Raw genomic sequence first — 24,790 nt, 5'->3', positions numbered from 1 at the left:
GCCTTGCAGATGGTGCTGCACTGACCTCGTTATCTGACTCTAGTGACCGCTCCCTCACATTTGAATCCTGGCCAGGTCGGTCAAGTCTGGTTGTCTGGATGTCCCTAGGCTGGACCAGCCTGCCAGCAGAATTTCACACAGTAAGCCGTTATCATAGTGAGAACAATCTTTCCACCTTCTGTTTATATACTCTTCTCACAAATGACAAAACAGGCACTAGACACACTGAGACGAGGAGAGCCAGTGGGGGGCACGCAGGTATTCAGAACTCAAATCCAGGCAGACCAGGCAAGGTTAAAGCATAGTAATAAATGAGATACAAAGTTGATGTAATTATTTAATGACAGGAAAATAATGTTATGAAACAAGATGGTTACAAACAGTGGGTAAGGATGACTTACTTCACCTTTGATTAAAAAAAAAGTATGTATACAAAACACTGGAGGGTTATGTATCAAAATAGTGGCAGTATTTACTTCTGTTCAGTGATTAAATATTCTTCTCTTTGCTTTTGTGTACTTTCTGAAACATGATTATTTCTGAAACAAAAAAGAATAGTTACTGGAAAGAGAAACAGTTATTAAATGCCGGAAGTCCAGCAATCAAGGTCTGAAACCCAGGACATGTCTAGCTAGGGGGACAGTGGTCGAGCCCAGGTGTGGAACAGTATATCATTCTTTCCTTTTCCTACTGCAGTGCTGTTTACCACTGTTTCTTCTACATTTGATACTTATATTTAATAGGAATCTATGAATATGAACTGGTACAACAGCAAAATGATGCAACTTTGGTTTTACATAGCTACAAAATGTAATGACCATTCTGTAGTTACAAAACACACTAAAAATAAAACATAAAACACACCAGAAATCAAAAGTTCCTACAACAAATAACCCCATCTGACTAAACCACTGGCTTCGTTGCTCGTTCTGATGTATGTTCACTTTCAATTTTCACCATACATCTATTTTTGTTTCATGGGTCTGAAAGAGGCAATTTTTCTGAAAAAGATGCTCTGCCTTCTAAGTACTATGAAGAGTTGGAAGGGCACAGCAAACTCCAAACCACTTCAAACACGTTTGCCTGAGGAGTGTCACCACTGTCTGTGCCTTAAAACACAAAAATCTGCTAAGTTACCAAATGGAGAGCAGTAGCGTATTATCACACCTGTAAAAGAGGCTCAAGACTCTCAGGTCCCACCCCCACCCCACCCTCCCCGTCAGGACTGCTGGGGCACTTTACTCAAGGAACAATGACAACCCGTACTTCCTCCTCTTAGAAAAGTAAAATGGAGAAAGGATCATTGTTTTAAAATCCCACATATAAGAGAAACAGTGCCACCTTTAACCGGAGGTGCTTCTTAGGTATTTCCCAAAGCTCTGCCCTTTTACGTGGCAGCATTTTCAGCAGGGGGTCAGAAAACTACTGAAGTAAGGTCCAAGAAACAAACAACTAAAACTAAAAAAATAAACTGAGATAATTGCAGCTGTCCAGTGTCACCTGCCCTGTCTGGCAGGCTGACACAGCACCCTAAGCCATACAAATCTTCAGACACCAGGAAGGAAAGGTACCAAAAGAATTACACTAGAACAGTAACCAGGTTTGGGAAAAAAAAGATTTAAACTTAAAAACATTCTAGCATCACAAAGACTAAGAAGATCCCTTGCTTGGTCCTCGGCCAATCAAGAAATACTGAACTGTTTTATATCCCCAAAGAGACCCACTGGAAATATCAGTGCCAGCGCCCCAAGTCAATTCACACTCTTGTTAGATGAGTCCCAAATCCTACGGCAACAATTCCTTTGTTAGAGCAAGAAAAAAAAAATCCATTTCAGGACAAAGGTGTGTCTTCAGTGAGAGAACTGCCTGCCGTCAGATGGTTTCTTGCTTATGTGCTTGAAGATCTTGGACTTCTCAACTTTTCTGGCTTTCTGGTAGCCAAAGCCACCGCCGCCACCCCTTTTTTTAAGTTTGCCGTCATTGCTGTTCACGTCTAAAGGGGGACGTTAAGGAAATCAAGCAACACAAAGACAAGGACTCCAGTCTACCGCCTGCAGAAGAACCAGCCAGCTGCACCCCAGGGGCCCCACCACCCCTCCCCAGGCCACGAACACACGCGGACGTTCCAGACAACCAGGAGTGGCCACGTGGCTGTGGACCAAAGCTAGCAGGGCAGATGTTTAGCCCAGTGCAATACTTGCATTTTTCCACGCAATGAAGCCCAAGAGGTAAATCGCTAAGTGTATAGGGACATATTAAGAAACACTCCCAGTGTCAAAACAAAATGACTTTCACCTCTGTTGGGAGCTGATTCAGAGGTGCCTGACCGAGTGGAGTTGTTCTTCCTGTCACAAGGGGACTCAACATGTGTTCAAAACAGCAGACGTTCACTCGATGCTCACGATGCGGACGGCCACCCAAACTGGGGTCCTCCAAGTCCCCTTGGGAGTTTCTACCACAGTGTTAACGAGCAGGCCTCGCTCTAGCTGGCCGTTTCTTCTGCTGAAAATGTGTACTAAAACACATTACATATCGTAACAGAAGCAACTGGACGTGTTCCCTTTGCCTTTTATCTCGAGTAGCACTTAGGTTATTTTCTTTCACTGGTCTTGCAATTTCCCTGCATGAAATGCTTCAATGACTGAGAGGATAAGAGCCCTCTGAGAGGTTCCATCTCGTCTTCAGCTTCTTCAAGGTATCCCGCTTCTCTGTGTACCCTGTATTGTGAAGCCACACAACCGCCAAGCCCTGCCCCTCTGAGCTTCTCCCCAGAACGTACAACTCTCCCTGCTCCGTCTGCCACTCAAATTCTGCTGTCCTTTTTAAAGCCATGAACTGTCTCGCTTCTGTAGTCTCCACCCTGACATTTAACCCCTGCCCACCCCATGTGAGCACTGACAAGAGGTCAGCGACCAGCTTGAAGGCCTGGGCCCTGCAGGCCTCGGCCAGAGCAGACACACCAACCCAAGTGCTAAGCCCCAAGGCCCCCGGTCAAGCTTCTGTCCCTTAATGCCTGGACGAATTCATAACCACAAAGAAAAGGATACTCAAATCAACAAAAGGAGGCACCTTGAAACCAAATGACAGAGCAACCTGAGGCAAGTTTAAGTTATTAACATTAAAGATCTGTTTCAGCGAATGGGAATCATACGCTCGAATGTATGACTTATACGCTTCCTGGGCTGACTTATGAAGGAAGTAGTTCTTTTCAATCAGTTTTTCAAGCTGAAACAGAAAGAAATATTGCTTTTAATGAAATAAAAAAGCACGTCATATAAAACATTTGTTCCAATACACCTGCTCCAAGCTCTGTAATACCTGCAAAATCAGGCTGCAGTTAAGAATAATGACAAAATTATTGTAAGATACGGACTGAAACAACGTAGAGAGCTCTGGAATGTGGTCACCAGCACAACAAGACACCGAAACAATCACTCAGTCCAAACTTCTCACTTTATGAAAAGGGAGACTCAGAGTACAACGACTGTCAATGAGACACTACAAAGGTGGTGCTGGGAAGACCCTTCCTCCCCCTCTGCCCTGCATACCTGAGACTGAATGTCAGAAATTTTGGACCAGGAAAACTCAAATTCACTTAATGGAACCTAGAAAACAAAAGCACGCAGATGAGTAAAGCAGGATGGCTCTGCTGCAGCTCGTCAGGCACTGAAGAGATGAAAGGCGACAGGCCTGTGGGATCCCATGGGCCAGACATCTGCTTGTCTCCCAATGCCAATGGGAAAGGCTTACCTTCCCTCTGTTCACTGCACAGGAATCATGCTATGGAACCCTCTTGAAAGAAAAGGCGAGAAACTGGCAGGGGCAATAAATCACTGAAGCCCTTTTCTCTAAACAAAGATCTCTGTGGATGCAACGTGATGAAGCAGCTTGAAGCTTCTAGCTGAAGGAACCACTAGCCCTTCTCTCCAACACCACACTGCCCTGTGACTAGGTCACAATGATCACAAACTCCTACAGGAAGGATATTTCTTAGCAGTTCTAACTTATTAGATGACTGGGAAAGTGCAAGACCGGTGCTAGATGCTGGGGGAAAAGAACAGCTGCCCAAATCATGGGCCCTGCCATCAGGGAGCCTGCAGCCTTGGGCGGAGACAGGTAAGTGACGAGACAACTTGTCGACCACCCGTGCTGGGGGGACATGAAGGAGGGCAGGGCCTCCCAGAGGAGACAGCAGCTAGCGGAAGCAGAGGCTATCTGAGAGCCAGGAAACAGGCATCTGGAGAAAAAGCGCAAGGGCTGATGGCAATCCCTAGGAACTGCTCCACGATGGGGGCAGTGGGGGAAGGAAAATCCACCAGGCGACACGGTGCCAGTGAAGAGGCCCGACAAGCATTCTCACGACCTGGCAACAGAGAGGCCAAAGCCCGATTAGGACAGACTGGAGACCAAAATCAGAGGAGTTGAAATATAACCCACTTTTCAAAACGGCAGACTGAGGAAGGGCGACAGGCAGTAGCCATGCTGGACCTAGTGATAGGAGAGCGGGTTTAGGGTTGAAGTTATTTTTTTGGTCAGACACTTGAGGTGGTAAAGAGCTAACTGCCAGGGAGGGACTGAGTCAACGAATAAGGGCCTGAAGGAGGAAGAGGTAGGAAGGAATGGGTTCCCATGGGTTCCCTTGGCCTCGGGCGAGGTGCAGACACCAGGGTGAAGACATGTGGAGAAAGGCTGCAGCAGGGGAGCAGAGATGACCGGTGTGGGGGAGCTCACTCACAAGGAGTGGAAGAGGTTTCAAACATGGCTGGGGGGACGAGAGTGGAGACTGGCGACTGGATGCACCCTGTGCGACACAGAGCTCAAGAACGGGGCCTCGAGGATAGTTTTCTGCTCACATTTCCTGGGGGCGACCCACATAAATCTCATCTGCTAAACTGCTGAAACAACTGTCCGAACAGCATGGCGACGACACAGGACTCCTCGGACACACCTAGGAATGGTGCTTAAGGCCACGTGCACCGGTAACGAATTCCTCTCGCGAGGAATCTGTCCCCAGCTTAAGGTTTTCCGAGTGAAGGTCTTTACCTTGGATTGCTTCAAGTAGCGAAGGAAACCCAATTCTTCAGGGCGCAAAATGAGCAAGGCATGCCCTCTGCCGTTCAGGCCTCTGGCTGTTCTACCCACACGATGAATGTATTCCTTTGGTGGAGAGAGAAAACCTGAGGTAATACACTGGTTTCCATGGCAGCCCGTGGCGATCTGCACGTCCAGAACTCACACGGTAGTGGACGGCAGTGTGCCAGCACATCAGTGTGAGACGGTGCCCACCTCCACCTAGTGGCACCACACAGCCCGTGACCATGCTCCCCAAAGCTAGTCCCCCATTCCTTCTGCAGGGAGCATCCCCACAGAGGTAACAGAGCCATGCCTGGGGCCAAGGAAAGCTAGACAGAACATTCACGTTAATTCTATGATCTAATCAAATGACTATTAAGTGTGCTTCAACTTCAAAAGGGCTTTGGGAAACATATTTAAATGCTGGCTGATAATTTATATAATCTGTTGTTTGTTGAAATACCCAATAAAACTTATTTTACTACATATACTAAAGAATGGTATCTATCTCTGTAAGCAAATTTTATTTCCTTCTGACATCTACTGCTCTTAACAGATCCTAACTTAAGTCCCACGGACACCTCTCAAATCTCCTTGCACACACCCTCTTTGGGTCCTGCAAAAGCCCTAAGCACTATCAGCATCAGAGAAATACTGCAGTCACTGCACACTGAAGGGATATTCTGTGGAATGTGGAATTTCTCAGAGAACCTTGGGGTCATCCGGAGGGTCATACTGAACAATCCAGTCCACTTCAGGAATATCCAGCCCTCTAGCTGCCACGTCTGTACACAACAAGATCCCCGAATCTGCATTGCAGAACTGGAAGAACGTGGTCGTACGCTTATTTTGTTTCTGCCTTCCCTAGAATCAAAACAAAACATCCATTGGAACAGAAAAGTTGAAGTTGTTTGTGGGAGGTCTCGATGTAGAATCCCCGAACTGTGGAACTATTACCCTGCTTTATTTCAAGTTCATAACCTGTCCTATTTCTTCAAGGGATGGCGTCTGCTCCTCCTTTCTGGTCCCCGCCCCTCCACCCCCAGCAAAGCTCCCTCCACACAGGATCAGCCACCCACTATTGCCCAAACTACTTAGAACTATGTTTGGAGGAGACAGCAATACCTCAATCCCCACAATTTATATAACTTGACAAGTGTAACCTGTTTTTAATAAATTCATCATAATCACTTACATGAATGGCCAAGACAGGCAAATCGATGTAGTTCAGCAACTCATAGTGGTATTTCACGGACTTACAGGATGAAAAGAAGACCATTAGTTTCTTCTTCCGGTTCTTCTTAAGGAATGTAAAGAGTAGGAGGAATCTCTTTTCGGAAGGACAGACAACATATCCCTAGGAGAGGTTCAAGTGAACAGACACAAAATAATCAAAGGACATTTTCAGCTTCATGAACTAATATAATTTGATGGAGAGCACAGATTAATACAGCATATACACTTATGCCTCACCTACAGCAAAATTACTGCCTTCATTATAACAATGCATTCCTAAAATAAGACTAATTTTAACTATTGACTCCTTTTATTGGCCACAATCACTGGATACTAAATACTTTCCATATTTCTGAGACTACTGGTTATTAAGTTCTTGTAATCATAATATACCAATACCTCTATTAACTAGAACCCTCAGTGTATCAATGATTCATTTTTAGAAGGTCCTTAACAGCAAGATCTCAAATAACCACACTGTCCTAAACACGATAACAAAGCTGGGTGAATATATTTTTAAAAACTAAACAACCAATGAAAGGTTTTTAAGCTAAAGTGTTACAGGAAACATATCATTCATCAAAAGACTCAACCTTACAGCTCTATTTTTAATCAACCTAGTCTGGATCTCTGTCACCTCATTTCCACAGCGAGGCGCCTGAATCCAGCCTCTCTGCCTTCTAACTAACTCACCTCCCATCTTAGCGCAAGAGATGATTAAACAGCAAAATGTTTTTTACTCATCTAAAATTGGCAGTGATATATTTAGTTCATTAACCCATTTGCTTCCTAGACGATCCTCCAAACACTTGCAAGGAAACACCAACGATCCTTAAAATTGAAGGTATTGACAAAAAGTACCTGCTCAAGACCATCCACGGTTGCATGAGCTTTATCGTCATCAACACCAACATACAAGGGCTCCTTTTTCAGAGAAATCCTTGCCAGGTCTTCAACTTTCCGAGTTTGTGTGGCAGAAAAGAGCATGGTCTGTCTGCGGGCTGAAACACACCCACATAAACATAACCCAGATCCTTCAGGGAACCTTTAGAATTGCTTCACAACTAAAAACGCTCTCAGTGGAACTATCAGAAATGAGAGACACGGTATCACTATAAATAGTAAGAAAGGAACACCATGGACAACTTTATGTCTAGATATTTGACAACTAAGATGAAATGGATAGCTTCCTTGAAAAAGAAACTGCTAAAGCTTGCTCAAGAAGAAATAGAAAACCTGAATAGCCTTGTATCTATTAAGGAAATTATAGTTAAAATCTTCATGTAAAGAAGACTCCAGCCCCAATGGCCTCTGCTGTTGAAGTCTATCAAACACTTAAGAAATATTATCAATATTTCATAAACTCTCCAGGACATTGAAGAGAGCTTACTTCCCAACTCATACCTTTTACAAAGTTTTAGCAAAGTGAATCCAGAAATATATATAAAGGATAATGCATCATGACCAAGTGGGGTTTATTCTAGGAATGCAGGGTTGGTTAACAGTTGAAAATTAACCAATATAATTTACCATATTAACAGACTAAAGAAGAAACATCTGATCATTTCAACAGACACAGAAAAAACATGTCAGAATTTAACATTTATTTCTGATTTAAGAAAAATCTCAGCAAACTAGGAACAAAAGGGATCACCCTCAGTCTGATACAAGGCATACAGATCTAGAGCATCTACAGCTAACATCATACTTAATGGTGAAAGACTGAATGCTTTCCCACCTAAGATCAGGAGTAAGACAAAGATGTCTTCTCTTGCCAGTTCTATTCAGGATTATACTGGAGGTTCTGGCCAGCTCAATCAGGCAAGAAAACAATTAAGTGAAAAACTTTATCTCACAAAGGTATGAAAAAACCTGTACACTGAACTCTGAAACACTGCTGAGAGAAATTAGGGAGCTAATAAACGAAGATCTACCTCATTCACGTGTTGAATGACTCAACATTGTCTTCCACCAATGATCAATATTCAGTACAATCCCAAGGTCCCCAGAGATTAACCAACTGATTCTAACATTCATATAGAAATGCCAAGGACAAGACCAGCCAAAACAATTTTGAAAATGAACAAAGTTGGACGGTTAACACTACCTAATTTCAAGACTTAACAGGAGGAACTGGAAATTCCATACACTGCTGATGGGGATGTAAATTGGTACAAGTTAAACATACACCAGCCACTCCATTCCTAGGTAATCACCCAATAGAAAAGGAGATATATGCCCACAAAAAGAGTTGTAGATGGATGTTCATAACAACTTTATTTGTAGTAGACCGAAACCGTTAACAACACAGTCGTCCATCAACAGTTAAATGGATAAACAGGTTGTGGCATATTTATACACTAGAACGCCACTGAGGAATAAGGCAAAGAACTACTGATATGTGTAACGGCACAGACGAATCACAGAAGGATTTGCTGAGCACAAGAAACCAGACAAAAAGAGTTACACTGCATATGAATTCATATGAATCCCTGGAAAATGCAAACTGATCTACAGTGACAGGAAGCAGATCAATAGTCACCTGTGAGAGAGATGTGCATGGCAGCTGTTGAAGGTAGGGGACGGTGAGAGGGAGGGATTACAAAGGCACACAAAGAAAGTTTTGAGGGTTATGGAAATGTTCACTGTATTGACTGTGGTGATGGTTTCGAGGTGTAAACAGGCCAAAAACGTATCAAATCATACATTTAAAATATGTACATATTATTATGTTAATTATACCTCAATGAAGTATTAAAAAAACAATTGTATAATGTACTGAACTATGGTGTTTTTATAGATATAAGCAGTTTACAATGTTTCAAGTACTATAACCAAGGTATGTACCACTCAAACATAACACAGAAAGCAGCAAGTCAATGGCTACCCAGGAGATGTGAGATGGGGTGGCGGGGACGGACGGGAACAAGACGTACATTAGGACTGTTCAACTTGCATGGCAGCCTCTCAAATGGCAAAACCACTCATTAAGTCACTAGTGAGAGTGATGCTTATGTTGCAAACTACATCTGAGGGTGACTGGCACAACCACTTCACTTGCTAAGTTAAAATTCTGACAGTAGTTTTCATACAGGAAAAACTCTCATCTACTTCCAACAGCTACTTGGCAAACCACATGCAGATGCTACCTACTTACTTGGCAGAAGTTTAATAATTTGCTTTAATTCTTCTTCAAACCCAACATCCAAGATACGATCAGCCTCATCAATAACCAGGCACTGTAGGTTTTTATACATAAACCCTGGTGTATTCTGACAAGACAAAGGACAAAGAAAAACTGTTAGCTGTCAAGTTTATGTTTCACACAGACAAAAGATGGGAACCACAAAATAGTGTTCTCTTACCTGCATATGGTCCAGGAGACGGCCTGGTGTGGCCACAATGACGTTGATCCCATTGGCAAGCTTCTGTGCTTCAGCAGATCTGTTACTGCCACCCATTATTAACCCATACGTGTGAACATGGTGTGTCATCAGTTCCTTAAGGACACCAAAAGTCTGCATGGCCAGTTCCCTAGTAGGTGAGAGAATAAGGACTCCTGTTCCTAAAAAGCAAAACAGGATATACAGTGATAGTCAAACTGTAGTTATCACCAGGAGTCCACGAATAGCTACAAGAGACTTCCAGTGGGATACTGGCAGAAACAATGGGACCACAGACTTACCATTCCTGGGCATGAACCTTAACTTAACAATGAGTTCAACTGCAGGAATGAGAAATGCCAGGGTTTTGCCACTGCCTGTTTTTGCAGCTGCCAGAAGATCCCTAAAAAATAAAAAGGAAAAGGAGAGAGACATTTAGTCTACTCATTCAACAAGTACCATGTACTATCACGCATGTTTTAGGCACTGAGGCTGGATCATAACAAGAAAAAAGTCCCCACCTTCTCTATCACTGAAATCAATCATGTGGGTTATAAATACTTAACTCAAAAATAAGAATTGTGCTAAAAACAGAAGTGAACAATTTTCTCCAAACATCAGTAAAGAGGCTAAAGCCTTTAACGAAGGTTGGGTATGTTACCCAACACGGTGAAAGATCAATAGAACATACTGGTATTTTCTTTCCAAACTACTAGCACTAAAAATAGCACTAATGCCCAAACCTCAATGTTAATCATACCTGCCTTCCAGAAGTGGTCTGATACTTTTATGCTGAATTTCAGTCATGTTTGTAAAGCCCATTTCTTTTATTGCCTTCAGAGTGTTCTCATTGACAAGATTAGTCAGAGAATCAAACGAAGTATCCTCAAAAGCTCCTAAAGAGAAGACAGTTTATCATTAGCAAATTTATCTTTTCTTAATAGTTAATATTGCTAGCTTCCTAAATTAGTTTTGCTGATTGAAAACATTACTGGCTTGGTGTCAAGCTTAGAAGAGCTTCTTCCAATAAGAAAAGAATAAACCCCAACCATTCCTATAAAAAAACCTTATACTTTTGAAGTTTCTCCACTGCTAATGGCCGTGTGATGTAAAGTCCAGAGCCTATACTGTAACAAAATAACAGACAGAGAGGTGGTACAGTCAAGGGACTTGTATGAAATGAAAATGCCAAGGTGGCGGGAAGGGGAGAGGGGAGAGATGGCGGTGGTTTGCAGGGGGAGAGTTCAGAGAGAAATGAAATGTTTAAGAAATGTGAAATAAAAAGTGAAAGCATTCAGTGTAATAAAAACTGAATATGAAATCAATCAAAATAGTAACTCTCACTCCAGAAAGACAACTGAGAAGAGTCAGATGTACCCACAGATGGTTAGACTGTACCCATATATCAGGTGTGCTGTGGTTCTCCAGCAGGGGGAGGCATCAGGATCACCGGAGAGCTCCCCGCCCCACAGGTGCCCTGGCTATAACCCAAGTTTTGGCAACCTTGACACCACTGACATTTTGGGATGGATAATTTTTTGTTGTGAGAGGCTGTCCTATGCATTATAGGATGTCCTGCAGCACCACTGACCTCTACCTACTGGATGCCTGTAGCCTGCCCCCAGTTCTGACAACCAAACATATTGGTGGCCAACACTCATGGTTTGCCTGGGACAGAGGTTTAAGGGATGCAGGACTTTGAATGGGAAAACTGGGATGAGCCGGTCACCCTACCTGGGAGGTAAAATTATCCTGTTTGAGAACCACTGACAAAACCTTTGCAATTTTGATTATGGAGATTGGGTGCTGGGCCTCAATTATTTTAATAAACAAAAAACCCAAACCAAACAACCCAACCAACTGCTAGACATTTCTGGTTAGGAGCAACTGATTCTAGCCTAAACGCTTGACTTTACAGGTAAAGAAATAGAGGCTAAAGGAGGTGACTCTGGCACAAGCCCTTCAATAAGGTATTTCACCCTTCTCTTTTAGTAATGGAGCCAGTATTGAACCTCTGGGCTCCAGACTTCCGGGCCAGTGATTTTCCTACTACAACATGGAGTGAGCTTTAGAAAGTGACAAACCAAAGGAACAGAGGACCCCAAGAACTATTCGTGTGTATGTCAAAATATTTAGTGTTAGAAATAAAGGGAAAAATAGAGAAAGAAACAACAAGAACTAAGGCACACAACGTGGATGATAAAAAGCAATAGTTATAAAACCATTTCTTGTCAATACTTATTTTTTCCAGGTAAATTAAATGCCACAACTGAACCTTTAAATACTATAATCCAAGGAGGCATGCCATTTTAGAGAAGATCTATCTGGAAAACACTGATAGCTACCTGTCAGTCCCAGGGGCAGGCTGGGCACCATGCTGTCATCGTCCTCATTGTCTGGCTTCTCCACACTGTTCTCTGTTTCTTCAGGAGCCTGGGCACCATCTTCAGAGTCTCCTTTGTCTTCAGTTTTTGCTTTTTTGGAATCTTTGGATTAAAGGACAAACCGCCCCCCCCCAAAATTTTTTTCTTAAAATAAGAATACCAGATGAGACCACAAAATAAAAGATGTGTGATGCAAAAAGGCATATTTTCAAAAGCTTAACATATTTTCAGTTTTAATTTGTTAAGAATCTCTTTTTCCTGATTAAAAAGTCTGGCTATATTAAAAAACCCAGTGGGACACACAGATTTGCCAACAAACTTTATTTTTTAGGCTTCTTAATACATATTTTTACTGAAGTATAGTTGATTTACAATATTGTGTTGGTTTCAGGTATATAGCAAAGTGATTAAGTTCTACATACATATATGTATATGCTGACATTCTTTTTTAAAAATTCTTTTTCATTATATTGAATAAAGTTCCCTGTGCTATACAGTAAATCCTTGTTCTTTGTTTTATATATGGTAGCATGCATCTGTTAACCCCATACTCCCAATTTATCCACCCCCCCGTCCCCTTTGGTAACCATAAGCTTGTTTTCTGTCTGTGAGTCTGTTTCTGTTTTGTAAGTTCATTTGTACTATTTTTCAGATTCTACATATATGTGATATCATATAATATTTTTTTCTCTGACTTACTACTTATATATTATACCATCTTAAGTGAGCAAGAAATTTTTTATAAGCTGAACTAAACAATTTAAGTATGTTAATCACACCCAGTTCTATAAACTTCACTGAGAAAAAAAACAAGGGCAAGTCATTAACGTTTTTTAAAATAACTTGTAACAAGCACCGGTTTTTCCTCCTATGCCATTAAACACAAATTTTCTATAAAAGCTAATTTTGTTTTAAAGGGGAACAGAAACACAAAAGGCTCTTCATGTTACTAGAGGCAGACTACAAAGCAAGAGCAACAATCTACTTAGCTGGGCGATAGAAACTGGCCTGTTCCTTGAAAGTAAGTGGTGAGGGGAGGAGAGGGAAGGCCTCCTGGCTTTTCATTTCTACATCCACAACTTTCGTAACATAGTCCCTTAAACTACCTTTGCAGTCTTACCTCCCATCATGATCTTAAATGTTCCACTCTGGGCCAAATGGGTTAACTACCATGCTGGGCTTTTACAAGTTTATGGCAGTTAGTGATGCTAGTTAGAACAGAATTGACCTAAACCAGAACTCAGACTCTTTGTAGCCCAGGACTGGCCTCTTCCTTGGACCTTACTACCACCCTTCTGGGAAATGGTCAACGCTGCAGGACCCACACGTTCAAAGGCCATGGATATTATCAGCTAGTCTTCAAGGCTTATTACTTCTGTTTTCCTTAAAACAGTTCTTAACGGTTACCAATAGGATTTAAACTCCCAGCCCTGTGATTCAATGCTTGAGAGAAGAAATAATATCACTTCCTTAGGTATACTCAGAACAAGAATCCTAAGGGCACTAATCATTTTAGAATAGGACTACAATCACTTTAAATCAAAACTGTAATATCTAATCCTCATGCTTTTCTCTATCTTATTTCACTTTTTGTTTAAAGGATTTCTCATAACTTACAAATGTATTATAGCCTGTAGGTAGTAAAAAGACAGCCATGCATGTTTGGAAAATTCAAAGTGTCTTTCTAAATGAAACCTTTATTTCAGACAAAAGATGAATAGGATATGCTAACACAAGTGCTGGCAAACTTCTATAAAGGGCCAGACTGTAAATATTTTAGGCTTTGCAGGCCATATGGTCTCTATCACCACAAAGGCCAAGTAAAAAAATGGGCATCTCAGTGTTCCAATTAAGCTTTATTTGCAAAAATAGGCAGAAGGCTGAATAGTTTGCTGACACCTGTTCTATCTTGTCTTGAAATCTCTGCTTGCTCACATTTCAATTAAAATGCCTATTCTTTCACCTAAGCTTATTCAATCCAAGAATCTTGCAAAAGAAAATAGCCCTGCCTCCCCAATCCTGGCCATTCTGCTCACTTGGAAATTAACGTTCCATTTATTCAGAAGTTTCCTAACTGCTATTTTATACACTTTGCATATCCAAATTATCACTAAGTTGCCTTTCAAAGGTAGGAATTTATTGTAGGAAAAAGGAATGGGGCAAAAAAGACGTAAATGAAAAGAATCACTAATGCAAAGTCCTTGACACATAAAGACCCAAGATAGATTCTACTACCAGCCCAGATTTCTTTAGTGTCAGTAATTCCACAGTTCTCTTTGGAAACAGGTAAACCTACAATATTTTCCATAAGATCTTATGGAAAAACCCGAATGAACTTTTTGGCCAGCTCAATACTATGTCATAGTACGTTCTGTTTATCATAAAAAGCTCAGATAGTTAACTGCCAAAGAAGAGCAGTATTTTAAGAAACGTTAAACTGCAGTCCCCCCCAGCCCCCTCAATGTTTGCTTTAGCTACCAGGCTAGTTTCTCGTATGCCAGTAAGTACAGAGGAGTCTTGCATGTCATGTGGACATAAGAAGAAGAGAGGAAAAGCAGAATGATAACTTGAAAACCTGAAGAGCTTAAGTTCAAAGACAATACATACCAGGCCCAGCATCATCCACTATTTTTCTCTTTTTCTTCTTCTTCTTCTTCTTTTTTGATTCTGAATTGGGAGACTGCATTGCTGCTTCCCCACTGGTCAGTGTGGTAGATTTCTTGGAGGATTTTTTAACTTTTACATTTTCCACTGTTTCTTTAGGTAAGTCTCCATTTTTCTTGGACGATTTTTTAACTTTTACATTTTCCACTGTTTCTTTAGGTAAGTCTCCATTTTGGGCTTCTGACCAGCCTGCATTCATAGACTGTTTTAGGAATTTTTTAACTTTTCCACCTACTACTGCTTCTTCAGAGATGTCTCCATTTTGGGTTTCTGACAAGCCCACATTCACAGACTGTTTTAGGGACTTTTTAATTTTTCCACCTCCCACTGTTCTTTCAGACACATCTCCATTTTGAGTTTCTGACAAGTTCACAGCTGAGGCCCCTGTTTAAAAACAGAACACACATATTGACAAGAAGGAGAGGTTTACTTAGAAACACTGGTATCCCAAATGAGAAATGTCATGGCTTCCAGGACTGAAATGATTTAGTTTTTACTTTCCTGTCATGTATATTAAGACAACTTCCAATTTTACAGTGTTCTACTGCAGGACAAATAAATTTAAAAAAAAAGGGAAAGCCACATTGATTTTTTAACTTCAAAAACCACATCTCTGTCCATAAGGAGTTAAAAGTCTGGACCAGGAAAACTTCAGTGAGGTTAAATAAACAGATGGGGTCAATGTTACTTACAAAATATACATTCTAGTATTAGGTATCTGACAAATATACTTTCCTAGACATCATTAAGTTGAAAATTCTGTTGATGTAACCACTTATTTGTCTTGATATTTATCATATATAAATGCGTAAGACTGTCCTTACAAAAGTTCCTGTTTATATACAGAAAAAGCACCATCTTCTGTTACCTTTAACTAAGAAGTAGTTAGCAACGCTTTGTTATCCTATAGGAAATGGAAATATAAGGGAACTTCAAAAACATTATTCCTAAAACCCACACACCTCTTCTCTCCTCCAGGATTTCTTTCAATCAACTCATCTCTGCAGAAAACCAGCTAGTGTAAGGCATTATGCCTCCAACGCTGCCCTAGGGGGCTTCTGTATTATACAGGACCGAAAAAGGTTAACATAACTTCAGGATGTCCGACCCACTGTCAGAACTTAGGACTGCAAATGAGGTAGGTAAAGAAAAGTGACATTCAGGTAAAATGCTTTTCATGGAAGTCTTTAAGGATGCAAATACGTAGAAGCTCTTACGAAATTTATAACCTAAAGTTAGGGGTGACAGGAAGCCAGGGCACGAGATTACGCACATGCGTATGATATGTGCAAAAAGACACTCTGGGAGCTGAAAATGATGAAGTTCTTCAAGAGTCGAAACAGAGGGCAGGTGGGTAAGGCAAGGCAAGGGTATCAGGAATGTTCTGTGAAGAGCGACACCTAGCTTGTTCTGAAGCGACAAGACATGAGATAGATGTGAAAGAAATTTGCGGGGAGATGAGAAAGTCCCACGGGAATGATTGGAAATGGGGGTTGGGGATGACCCTAGCGGTGGTGAGGAAGTCAGAAAGGGTGGGTGGAAGTGGGTCAGGCTGGAAACGAACTCTTAGAGGCCTCCTGTCCGAACTCTGTAAGGACAAACTGCTGCTCAGAAAGTGCAGATCTGGGGCCACGCGGAGAGTCGGCATCTGCGCGGGGCCCGACGGGAGGCCGCCCCGGCCTGCCTTTCCACGCTCCGCAAGCACGCGCGCTCTGTGGGGACGCTGCCAGCGCTACATCTGGGCCGCAGGACCTCCCCACCAGCGCCGCTCGGCCGCTCGGCCCCGCGGCCGCCGCAGAGCGCCACGGCCCACGTGCGGGCTTCCTCCGCAACCCAGGCCGCCGCGAAGCTCAGCGCATCTCACCCTGGAGCTTTAGGTTTCGCTGTCGCAATTTGAGGTTCCGCTTCTCGATCTTCTTGCGTAAAAGTTTCATCGGTAAATGAGACATGTTGCCGGTGAAAGGCCTCGGCGGCGCCACAACCCGGCTTCTCTGCTCTCCCCGGTGACGTTATTTCCTTTCCGGCCACCCGAACTCTGTTCAGCCAGCCGGAAATACGTCACAGGAGCGCTCGCGGTCGGCGGAGCGGAAGTGGGTCCGGAGCGGAAATGCTTCCGGGCGCGTGCGCCGTCTTACCCTTGGAGAACGGATTCTCTGCAGCGCCCTCTAGGGGAACGTAGGACTGGCCCTGCACTGTGTTCTTTCGCATTGTGCCCGAGCCAGCAGAGCACTGGGGACATTTGGTAGTTTCAGCTTCTCCCGGGGAAGTGGGAAAAATCAAGGCCGAGCAGAGGGCCTTAGGGAGTCTCCATTCTTATGTTCCTACCCTCTTTGGATCCTGGACGATTTAAGTTGAGTAGTACCTAAATTTCGTAGATGTGTGTTTTCAAACTTGTTTGACTGCTCTCCTTAGTGAGAAATACACTTTCCATGTCACGTGCTACCCAGTAATCCACACATAAATATAACATTTCTCAAAGCAATACCCTAACTCTTGTTTCACTTTGACGTTTTTCCTTCGATACCATTCATCCCATCCTAAATTCTGAGTCTGTTAAATATTCTAATTAGAATGCATTTAAATTGATTTTACTACTCTATTAAAGGATTGGCTGCAGTTTGAAAAATGAAGGTTTATAATCCCCAAAGCTCATACCCACAGACCCTTCAGAAGTCAGGACAGAAATTACAATCTGGCTGGCCAGTAGACATTTTTGTGTGTGTGGAAGAGGGTACATTAAAAAAAAAATGCTGCCAACATTAAAAATTTGGGATAGTTCTTGTAGAAATTCACATTTTTCTTTAAAAATTGGTCATAATGGGCTCAAATTCCCCTTGGCAATAATCAATTTGAGCTGAACGATAATTGGAAGGGTTAATGAAAGCTAGAATAATTTGTTCACTTGGAGTGGCAGAGCATGAGTTCATAGGGATTAGACATAATCATAGGGAAAAAGACAGAGGGAGAAAACTTGGGAGGGAGTTTAAACAGAATGTAAATAAACTGACTGAGAAATCACATTGAATTGGACTAGAAATTGAGACAAACCATGATGTGCTTAAGTTGTTACTAATTCGGTGGGTTAACAGATGAGTCAGAAATTTAAACTGGCATACACGCACAGACACACACACACACAGACACACACCCCCATAGACACACAGACACACAGGCACACACACACAGACACACAGATATACATACATACATACACACATATCTCAGTTTAACTATATATATGGCAGTTTAAATTGATATATATCAGTTTATATACTTGCCTATATACACTATATTTTTTATATTTAAATTTTTTTTTGTATATTGTGAAGTTTAGACATCTGAAAAACCTCCTTCTGGCTGGAGAGAGATTGCTCCTCCAGGGGCTAGCCAACTTTTAGAGATAGCAAAAGACTCAGCCAGGAGCATGCCTTTAATATGCAAACTAAGTAATGCAGAGCCATACCTCCTCCATCTGGCCCGTGTACCCCAAGAGGCAATATTCCTCTGCCTTAGTCATCCCAGGGCCAGGTACCAAGTAACTATGGACCATTCCTATAGTTTACATCCCACCTAAATTATTTAAACCAGTCAACTGCAAACTGTTTGTTTTGCCTTGCCTTGCTTTTCCTGAGGAACCTCCAATAAAGGCTGTGGCCTAGGCTCCTCCTTTGGTCCTGCCCCTTCTGCCTGTACGGGAGGCTGGTGCTTTCCCATGTGGTCCTGCATGGTGTGGCATGCCTCCTCTTTCTAGTACCTGTGAGTATAATAAACTTTGTTTTCTTGAGCTTCTCCTCTGTCTCCTCTTGTGGTCATACCTGACTATCAACATGAAAGAGCACAGAATATACATACATATCTAATTCTCTCTATATACACATAAACATATATTCACAGGATTACACACCTGAATATTGGGTCTGTGACTTTGAAATTCACATCCATCACTCTTAGGTGCAACAACTAATATCTTCCATATTTTCTTAAGGTACGTGGAAGTGCTTAATTTTAGGGATTGGCAACCTTTCAGTAGCCATATATAAGGCTATTGATGCCATTTTTTCTAGACTTTTAGGAAAGGAATGAGAGATGATAACCTTGCATCAACTCTCAAAATTGGGGGTAGGAGTTTTAACAGAGTGAATTTCCAAGACCAGGTCTGGTAAACAAATGAGTATCACTGGATTGGACATCAGAAAATATCTGTGAGGTTTGGAGAGGTGGCAATTAAAAACATGTGCCTCTGAAAATCTTTTTGTCTCTCACTGAGACAAAATATCTTAATATTTTGAGCCTATCTTAATATCTATTTAGTATATGTTTGCAAAAGTCTTTAGAACTTTTTGCCTTGGCTCCCCAGCCCAGATGTCCCTCTCCCCAGAATATATTCATTTCTCAATTATCAACTCATTTAGCAATTATTTTCTGAGCATATCTGTGCTATGAGTATGTGATTGGTGTGTGCTAAGTTCTGAGAATAGAACTGTGGGTAAGATCGATGTGGCTCGCCTTTGTGGAGCTTACAGAACTTACATGGAAAACAAACATGGTAAACTGTGCAGTGAGAAGGGAAGCACATGACAGGACCAACACTCTAGTCTGGGAGTGGAGTCCTTCATTCAGTACCCACTGTGCATGTGCACTGGGCTAGAGGCAGGCAGAACAGGGAGCGGAGATGATGTCTTTTACCTGCCTACTAGAAATATTTAAATTTAGTATGGACCGTATTCCTTACCCATACCATTCTTTCAATTACATTTGAGATCCTTAAGGCTTAGACAAGTGTTTGTATAATAAAAAGCAGATTTGTCCGTACAAAATTTCTTCTCATTCAAAAAAAAAAAAAAAGCTGCACTTCACTGAGAAAAGAAATCAGTCTATTTCACAAATCCCTTAGAATTTGTCAGAAATAACTGACTCACTCTCTAATCACTGCATTTGGATGCTTGAAACGTTTTCCTAGGGACTTTCAAATGCTATTTTCTACAAGATTAACCACCCTTTCGTGTGTAGGAAAGTGCTGCATTACTGTGAGTGGGGTGTTGCACCCTTCATATGGCTTGACCCTGGTTCTCAGTATTGTCTTAAGCAGATGGCAGGTGCTTGAGAAATGTCTTCTTCAATGAACTGACAGATATGAAAATGAGAGAGAATTTTAGGGAACATTGCCACAATTCTCCAAGTCATGATTATTGCAGTGGTTCTAGGGACTAGAGTACATAACGTTTCTCTAAGTGTATTCATTTGTTATTTAAAAAAATCTACTCTGTTCCAGGTACTGTTTCGGGCCCTGGGAATCAGCAGTGAACAAGACAGGCAAGGTCTTTGTTTCCAGGGAGCTTAGTGCCTAGAGAGGGGAGACAGATATTAATCAGTTAAACAAGTGAGCGAACAAGGTAACTTTACATGGAGCTAAATGCTGGAGAGACATTAAAACAAGATGATGTCATATAATAGAGACATGGATAGGAGGCCAGGGCAGCATGCTACTCAAGGTGGGAGGTATTTTTGTGGAGCCAAAGTCAGCCATGCAAAGATCTGAGGCCAGAGAAAAGGCTGGCAAGACAAGCCTTAGTATTTCATTAAATAACAATACAGGACCACAAGAGCAGCTATGCAGGGGAGAGTCCAGGGCTTGGGCCAGGCTTGGGGAGGGAGGCTTGAAAAGGTATAGGAATTGGTTTGGAAAAGTGAGAACTTCAAAAAGACACCTTCCTTTGACTACCTGCCCCCTGAGTCCTCCAGTCTGACCACTGATGACAGAATCATAGACTGACCTTTGCTCATCCAGTACCTTGTGGAAATAAGAGTTCAGAATTGGGATTTACTTTAATACACTTTTTATTTGGCATGACTTTATTTATTTTTAAATTTTATTTATTTATTTATTTATGTCTGCGTTGGGTCTTCGTTGCTGCGTGGGGGCTACTCTTCGTTGCGGTGCACAGGCTTCTCACTGCAGTGGCTTCTCTTGTTGTGGAGCATGGGCTCTAGGTGCGTGGGCTTCAGTAGTTGTGGCATGCAGGATCAGCAGTTGTGGCTCGCAGGCTCTAGAGCGCAGGCTCAGTAGTTGTGGTGCATGGGCTTAGTTGCTCCACGGCATGTGGGATCTTCCCAGACCAGGGCTTGAACCCATGTCCCCTACATTGGCAGGCAGATTCTTAACCAGTGCACCACCAGGGAAGTCCTGGCATGACTTTAGATTTACAAAAATGTTGCAATGATAGTACCTACCACTCAGCTTCCCCTTATGTTAACAGCTCATGTAGCTGTAAGACATTTGTCAAAATTAAGACATTAACACTGGCAAATTACTATTAACTAAATTACAGATTGATTCAGATTTCACCAGTCTTTCCACTAATGCCTGTTTTCTGTCCCAGGATTTTTGCCATTTTCTAAATATTCCATGTGAATAAATGAAGGTAGTGGCTACCAGCCAGAACCTGGTAAGTTCTACATCTTATTTCCTAGCGTGTCATTTTTACTGGTTCTTTATTTTACAACCGAAGATCTCTCTTCCTCCCATGCTTACTTACCCTATCTTTCCCAGGGTAGTGTTGTCATAGTAATTTTAACAAGCACCAGGTCAACTTATTTCCCTAAAAAAATTTTGAAAATGGGCCACTTTCAGAGAATGAGTTTAGGGAAGCAACTGCTACCCCCCAACCCTCTACCTAGCTGCTTTACTACAGTGAAAATTATGAGAAGTCTGACTCTTCACCAACTGATTTCATGCAATTTATCAAATTACCTTCCTATATTATTGTCTGGGTCTTTACTTACAGTTAATTTTCCTTTCTTGAAGATAGAAGTGCTGTTTCATTCATCTTTAGAGACCACCTACATTTAGAACTTCCCATTTATTCACTGATTCTTTCAAACTAGTATCTATGAATCCATGATGATGTGACAGGTAATTGGCTATATGCTAGCAATATAAAGTTAAATTAGCCAAAGCTCCCTCTGTCAACATGCTCACACTTTTGGAGGAAGTCAAAGATGTCTCCCTTCCCATTTAGACTTCCCATGCCAGCACAGTGCCTGGAGTTATGTAGGCCCTCAATAAATGTTTGACACCCTGTTTTGAGAAGACTTCTCTGACAGCAGTGGAGAGAATAGAGGTGAGATGATCAATCAGGTGGTGTTGCAATGGTTCAGTAAGGACATTATGAAGATCATGGGGCTGGAACAGAGTGAGTTTCAATATATTTTCTGAGAGAGAATTAATGTAACTGGGTGACCAGTTGGATGAGGAAGTTAAGAGAGAGGGAGGAGTAGAGGATGCTTCTGAAGTTTCCAGCTTGAGATGTGCTGTATAGAATACAGGAAGAGAAGAAAGCTTGGAGGGCAGTGGTGGAGAAGAGGAAGAGGAAAGGGAAAATGAGCTTAGTGGGAACATTTAGTTTGAGAAGAAGTACATATAATAGATGGCCCACAAATACCTCTTGATTGAGTGAAGGTAGGGATGGATTGCTGCTTGAATGTCAACAGAAAGATGGGGAAGATAGACTAAATGGGGCGAATGTTTTTTCTGTATAAAATTCTGAGTCTGTGATGCCAATTGCCCAGTATTTTTGGCAGCCGGAGCAGGTAAAGGAGGAACAAGAACATGTGGCACAGGGCCTGGGTCCTAAGCATGGATAGAATTTGGTTGTGGAATGGCATAACAGAGGTGTAAGGTGAGGTTTAACCTCCTGTCGGCAAAGGAGTAGAGTCATTAGAAGTTTTTGAGGGCAGTTGGGTAAGTAATAGGGAAGATAAGGAAATGTGGAAACAGGTCGTAAGGTCCTTAAGAGCCTGAAGTTTAGGCATAATGTATGACAATATAGGCTCTTGAGAAGGGCAATGGGGATGACCAAAATTATGCTTTTGGAGGACTTTTTTGTCAACAATGTTCAGGAGGAATTGGATACGGGAGAGAATTTAGACTGGCTGGTGGCTGTTTTGCTAGTCCAGAAATAAAGTGATGGGATTTCATGGTGCTTGTTTCATGCCCCCATGTGGTCACCATTGCTTGGCACACCTTCGCCTCCTTCCCTGCCTCCAGTTAGTTTGGCCCCCCAGTCAGCTACCTTCTCATCATCCTTCAAGTCTCTGCTTCTGGGGAGCTCCCCCAAACCCCTGTGGGCTGAGCTGCTCACTCCCTCCTCGGGACTGCCTGTGTATTGTGTTTTTACTGATACTTCTGGATGGTAATGTGTTCTCTGGAATATCTTCCTTTCTAGTACCCTGTGAGCTACTTAAAGACAGAGATACTATCCTTCGGTTCCAGAACTCTGCCTAGCACATAGTAGGCACTCAGTGAATTGAATTAAATTGTGTTGGACAAATTAATGACAGGGAAAATGGAAAGAAAAGTATGGATCAATGGTAAATTTGGAGTGATTTACTGATTAATTTAATCGAAAGAACAGTCACCTATAGAGTTGAAGTATTCATTGAGGGTAGAGCAGGGTTGGCGATCTATAATGGGAGTAATAAATTCAGTCTGGAGCATACTTACTGCCATATACAGTAAGTCCCCTGCATACTGACCTCCAAGTTGCGAACTTTCAAAGATGCTAACATGCATTCCCATGTCCAATCACGTTAAGTTAGTTCATGTGTCTGGTGTACACTGTCGTGTGCGTGCATCCTCTACAAGTGGTTGTGCTTCTGTGTACTTTACTGTACAGGACTGTATAGAGTACAGCAGTACAGTATCTTTATTTCAAGCCCAGGATGTCCGGAAGCAAGCGTAAAAGCAGTGGTGATGTAGCTGATACTGCTAAGAAGCGCCAAGCAATAAGGATGGAAACAAAAGTGAAAATAGAGAGTGGAGTGAGGCAAAAAGATGGTAGGCGTCGCTCGTTCTTATAACATGAACTGCTCAACCATCGGCACGGTTCTAAAGAACAAGGACAGGATCGTGGAACATGTGAAGTCTGCTGTGCTGATGATGTCGACAATAATATCGAAGAAGCGTGGAAAAGTGAGGGAGGAGGTGAAGAAACTTCTCAGTGTGCGTTTGCAGGATCAACATCAGCACCGAGTCCCACTCAGCTTAATGCTGATTTAGCTAAAAAGCTAAAAGCCTTTATGAAGACTTGAAAAAGAAACATGGCGAAGAATCAGAAGGTGCATCTTTTAATGCCAACCGTGGCTGGTTTCATTAGTTCAAAGCTAGAGCCAACCTTCACAAGGTAAAAGTAAGTGGGAGAGAGTGAGTGTAGGTATGGTAGCTGCCCGGGAATTTCCTGAAACACTTGGAGAAATTATTGATGAAGGCATGTACTTACCTGAGCAGGTTTTAATGTGGATGAAACAGGACTGTACTGGAAGAGGATGTCAGACCAAAGTTACATCCGTAAGGAGGAAAAGTTGATGATAGGCCAACTCTGTTGTTTGGTGGCAATGCTTCAGCGATATGAAGCTGAAGCCTCTCTTAGTTTATCATTCAGAGAACCCAAGAGCCCTTAAAAACATAGCCAAGGGTTCTCTTCCTGTTGTGTGGAAGAGTAATCCCAAAGCCTGGTTTACAAAGACCATTTTCCAGGACTGGTTTTTCCACCACTTTATCCTGGAGGTAGAGAAATATTGCTTGGAGAAGGACATCCCATTCAACAGTCTTTTGCTGTTTGACAATATTCAGGGCCACTTCCCGTCCATGGATGACTTGCATCCCAACGTCAAAGTAATGCATCTGCTATCGAATACTATGTTGCTCATCCAACTTATGGACCAGGGGGTTATAGCGACTTTCAAGAAATATTATTTGTCATACTTTTTGTCAGGCAGTAAAGGCAAGTGTCAAAACAGGAACAACCTTGCAACAATTTTGGAAGGAGTATTGTTGCTCATCCAGAAGGTCATAAAAAACATTGACTTTGCTTGGCGTGAGGTTATGGCCATCAACATGAATAGGGTTTGGAAGAACCTTTGCCTGCAGTTTATTCACGATTTTTGTGGATTTGAGAAGGTGGAGGAGGAGTCCAAAGAGGTCTTCAGCAGCTTTAGTGACCCTTAGCCAGAAGCCGGAGCTAGATCTGCAAGAGGACGACTTCATTGAAC

The 24,790-nt window shown here is 42.2% G+C and overlaps 1 protein-coding gene across 1 annotated transcript; it reads right to left on the bottom strand.

The window, feature by feature from the left end:
- Positions 1–312: 312 nt before the first annotated feature.
- Positions 313–16,760, bottom strand: DDX18 (DEAD-box helicase 18). Its single transcript, XM_022590643.3, has 14 exons — positions 16,605–16,760; positions 14,684–15,124; positions 12,038–12,178; positions 10,453–10,588; positions 9,995–10,095; positions 9,675–9,874; positions 9,467–9,581; positions 7,171–7,310; positions 6,269–6,430; positions 5,785–5,937; positions 5,044–5,157; positions 3,549–3,605; positions 3,048–3,225; positions 313–1,993 (listed from the first exon to the last, which is right to left on the bottom strand). The coding sequence occupies exons 1-14, from the start codon at positions 16,687–16,689 to the stop codon at positions 1,851–1,853; spliced, it is 2,166 nt and encodes a 721-aa protein (XP_022446351.2). The 5' UTR covers positions 16,690–16,760; the 3' UTR covers positions 313–1,850.
- Positions 16,761–24,790: the final 8,030 nt, after the last annotated feature.

This window comes from Delphinapterus leucas, chromosome 8 (assembly GCF_059928025.1).
Source record: "Delphinapterus leucas isolate spDelLeu-1000000601 "Yukka" chromosome 8, BTC_Dleu_Yukka2, whole genome shotgun sequence".
NCBI classification, from domain to species: domain Eukaryota; kingdom Metazoa; phylum Chordata; class Mammalia; order Artiodactyla; family Monodontidae; genus Delphinapterus; species Delphinapterus leucas.
This window is presented reverse-complemented; position numbering and strand designations above follow the sequence as displayed.

What these genes read in the sequence shown, in the direction of transcription:
- DDX18 (XM_022590643.3), bottom strand. Translation starts at nt 16,689, where the DNA reads ATGTCTCATTTACCGATGAAACTTTTACGCAAGAAGATCGAGAAGCGG. An exon ending in AATTATTAAACTTCTGCCAA is followed by an intron (nt 7,311 to 9,466) that starts GTAAGTAGGTAG and finishes GGTGTGTTTCAG; the next exon opens with CCCGCAGACAGACCATGCTC. An exon ending in GCCTCCTTTTGTTGATTTGA is followed by an intron (nt 1,994 to 3,047) that starts GTATCCTTTTCT and finishes GTCCCCCTTTAG; the next exon opens with ACGTGAACAGCAATGACGGC.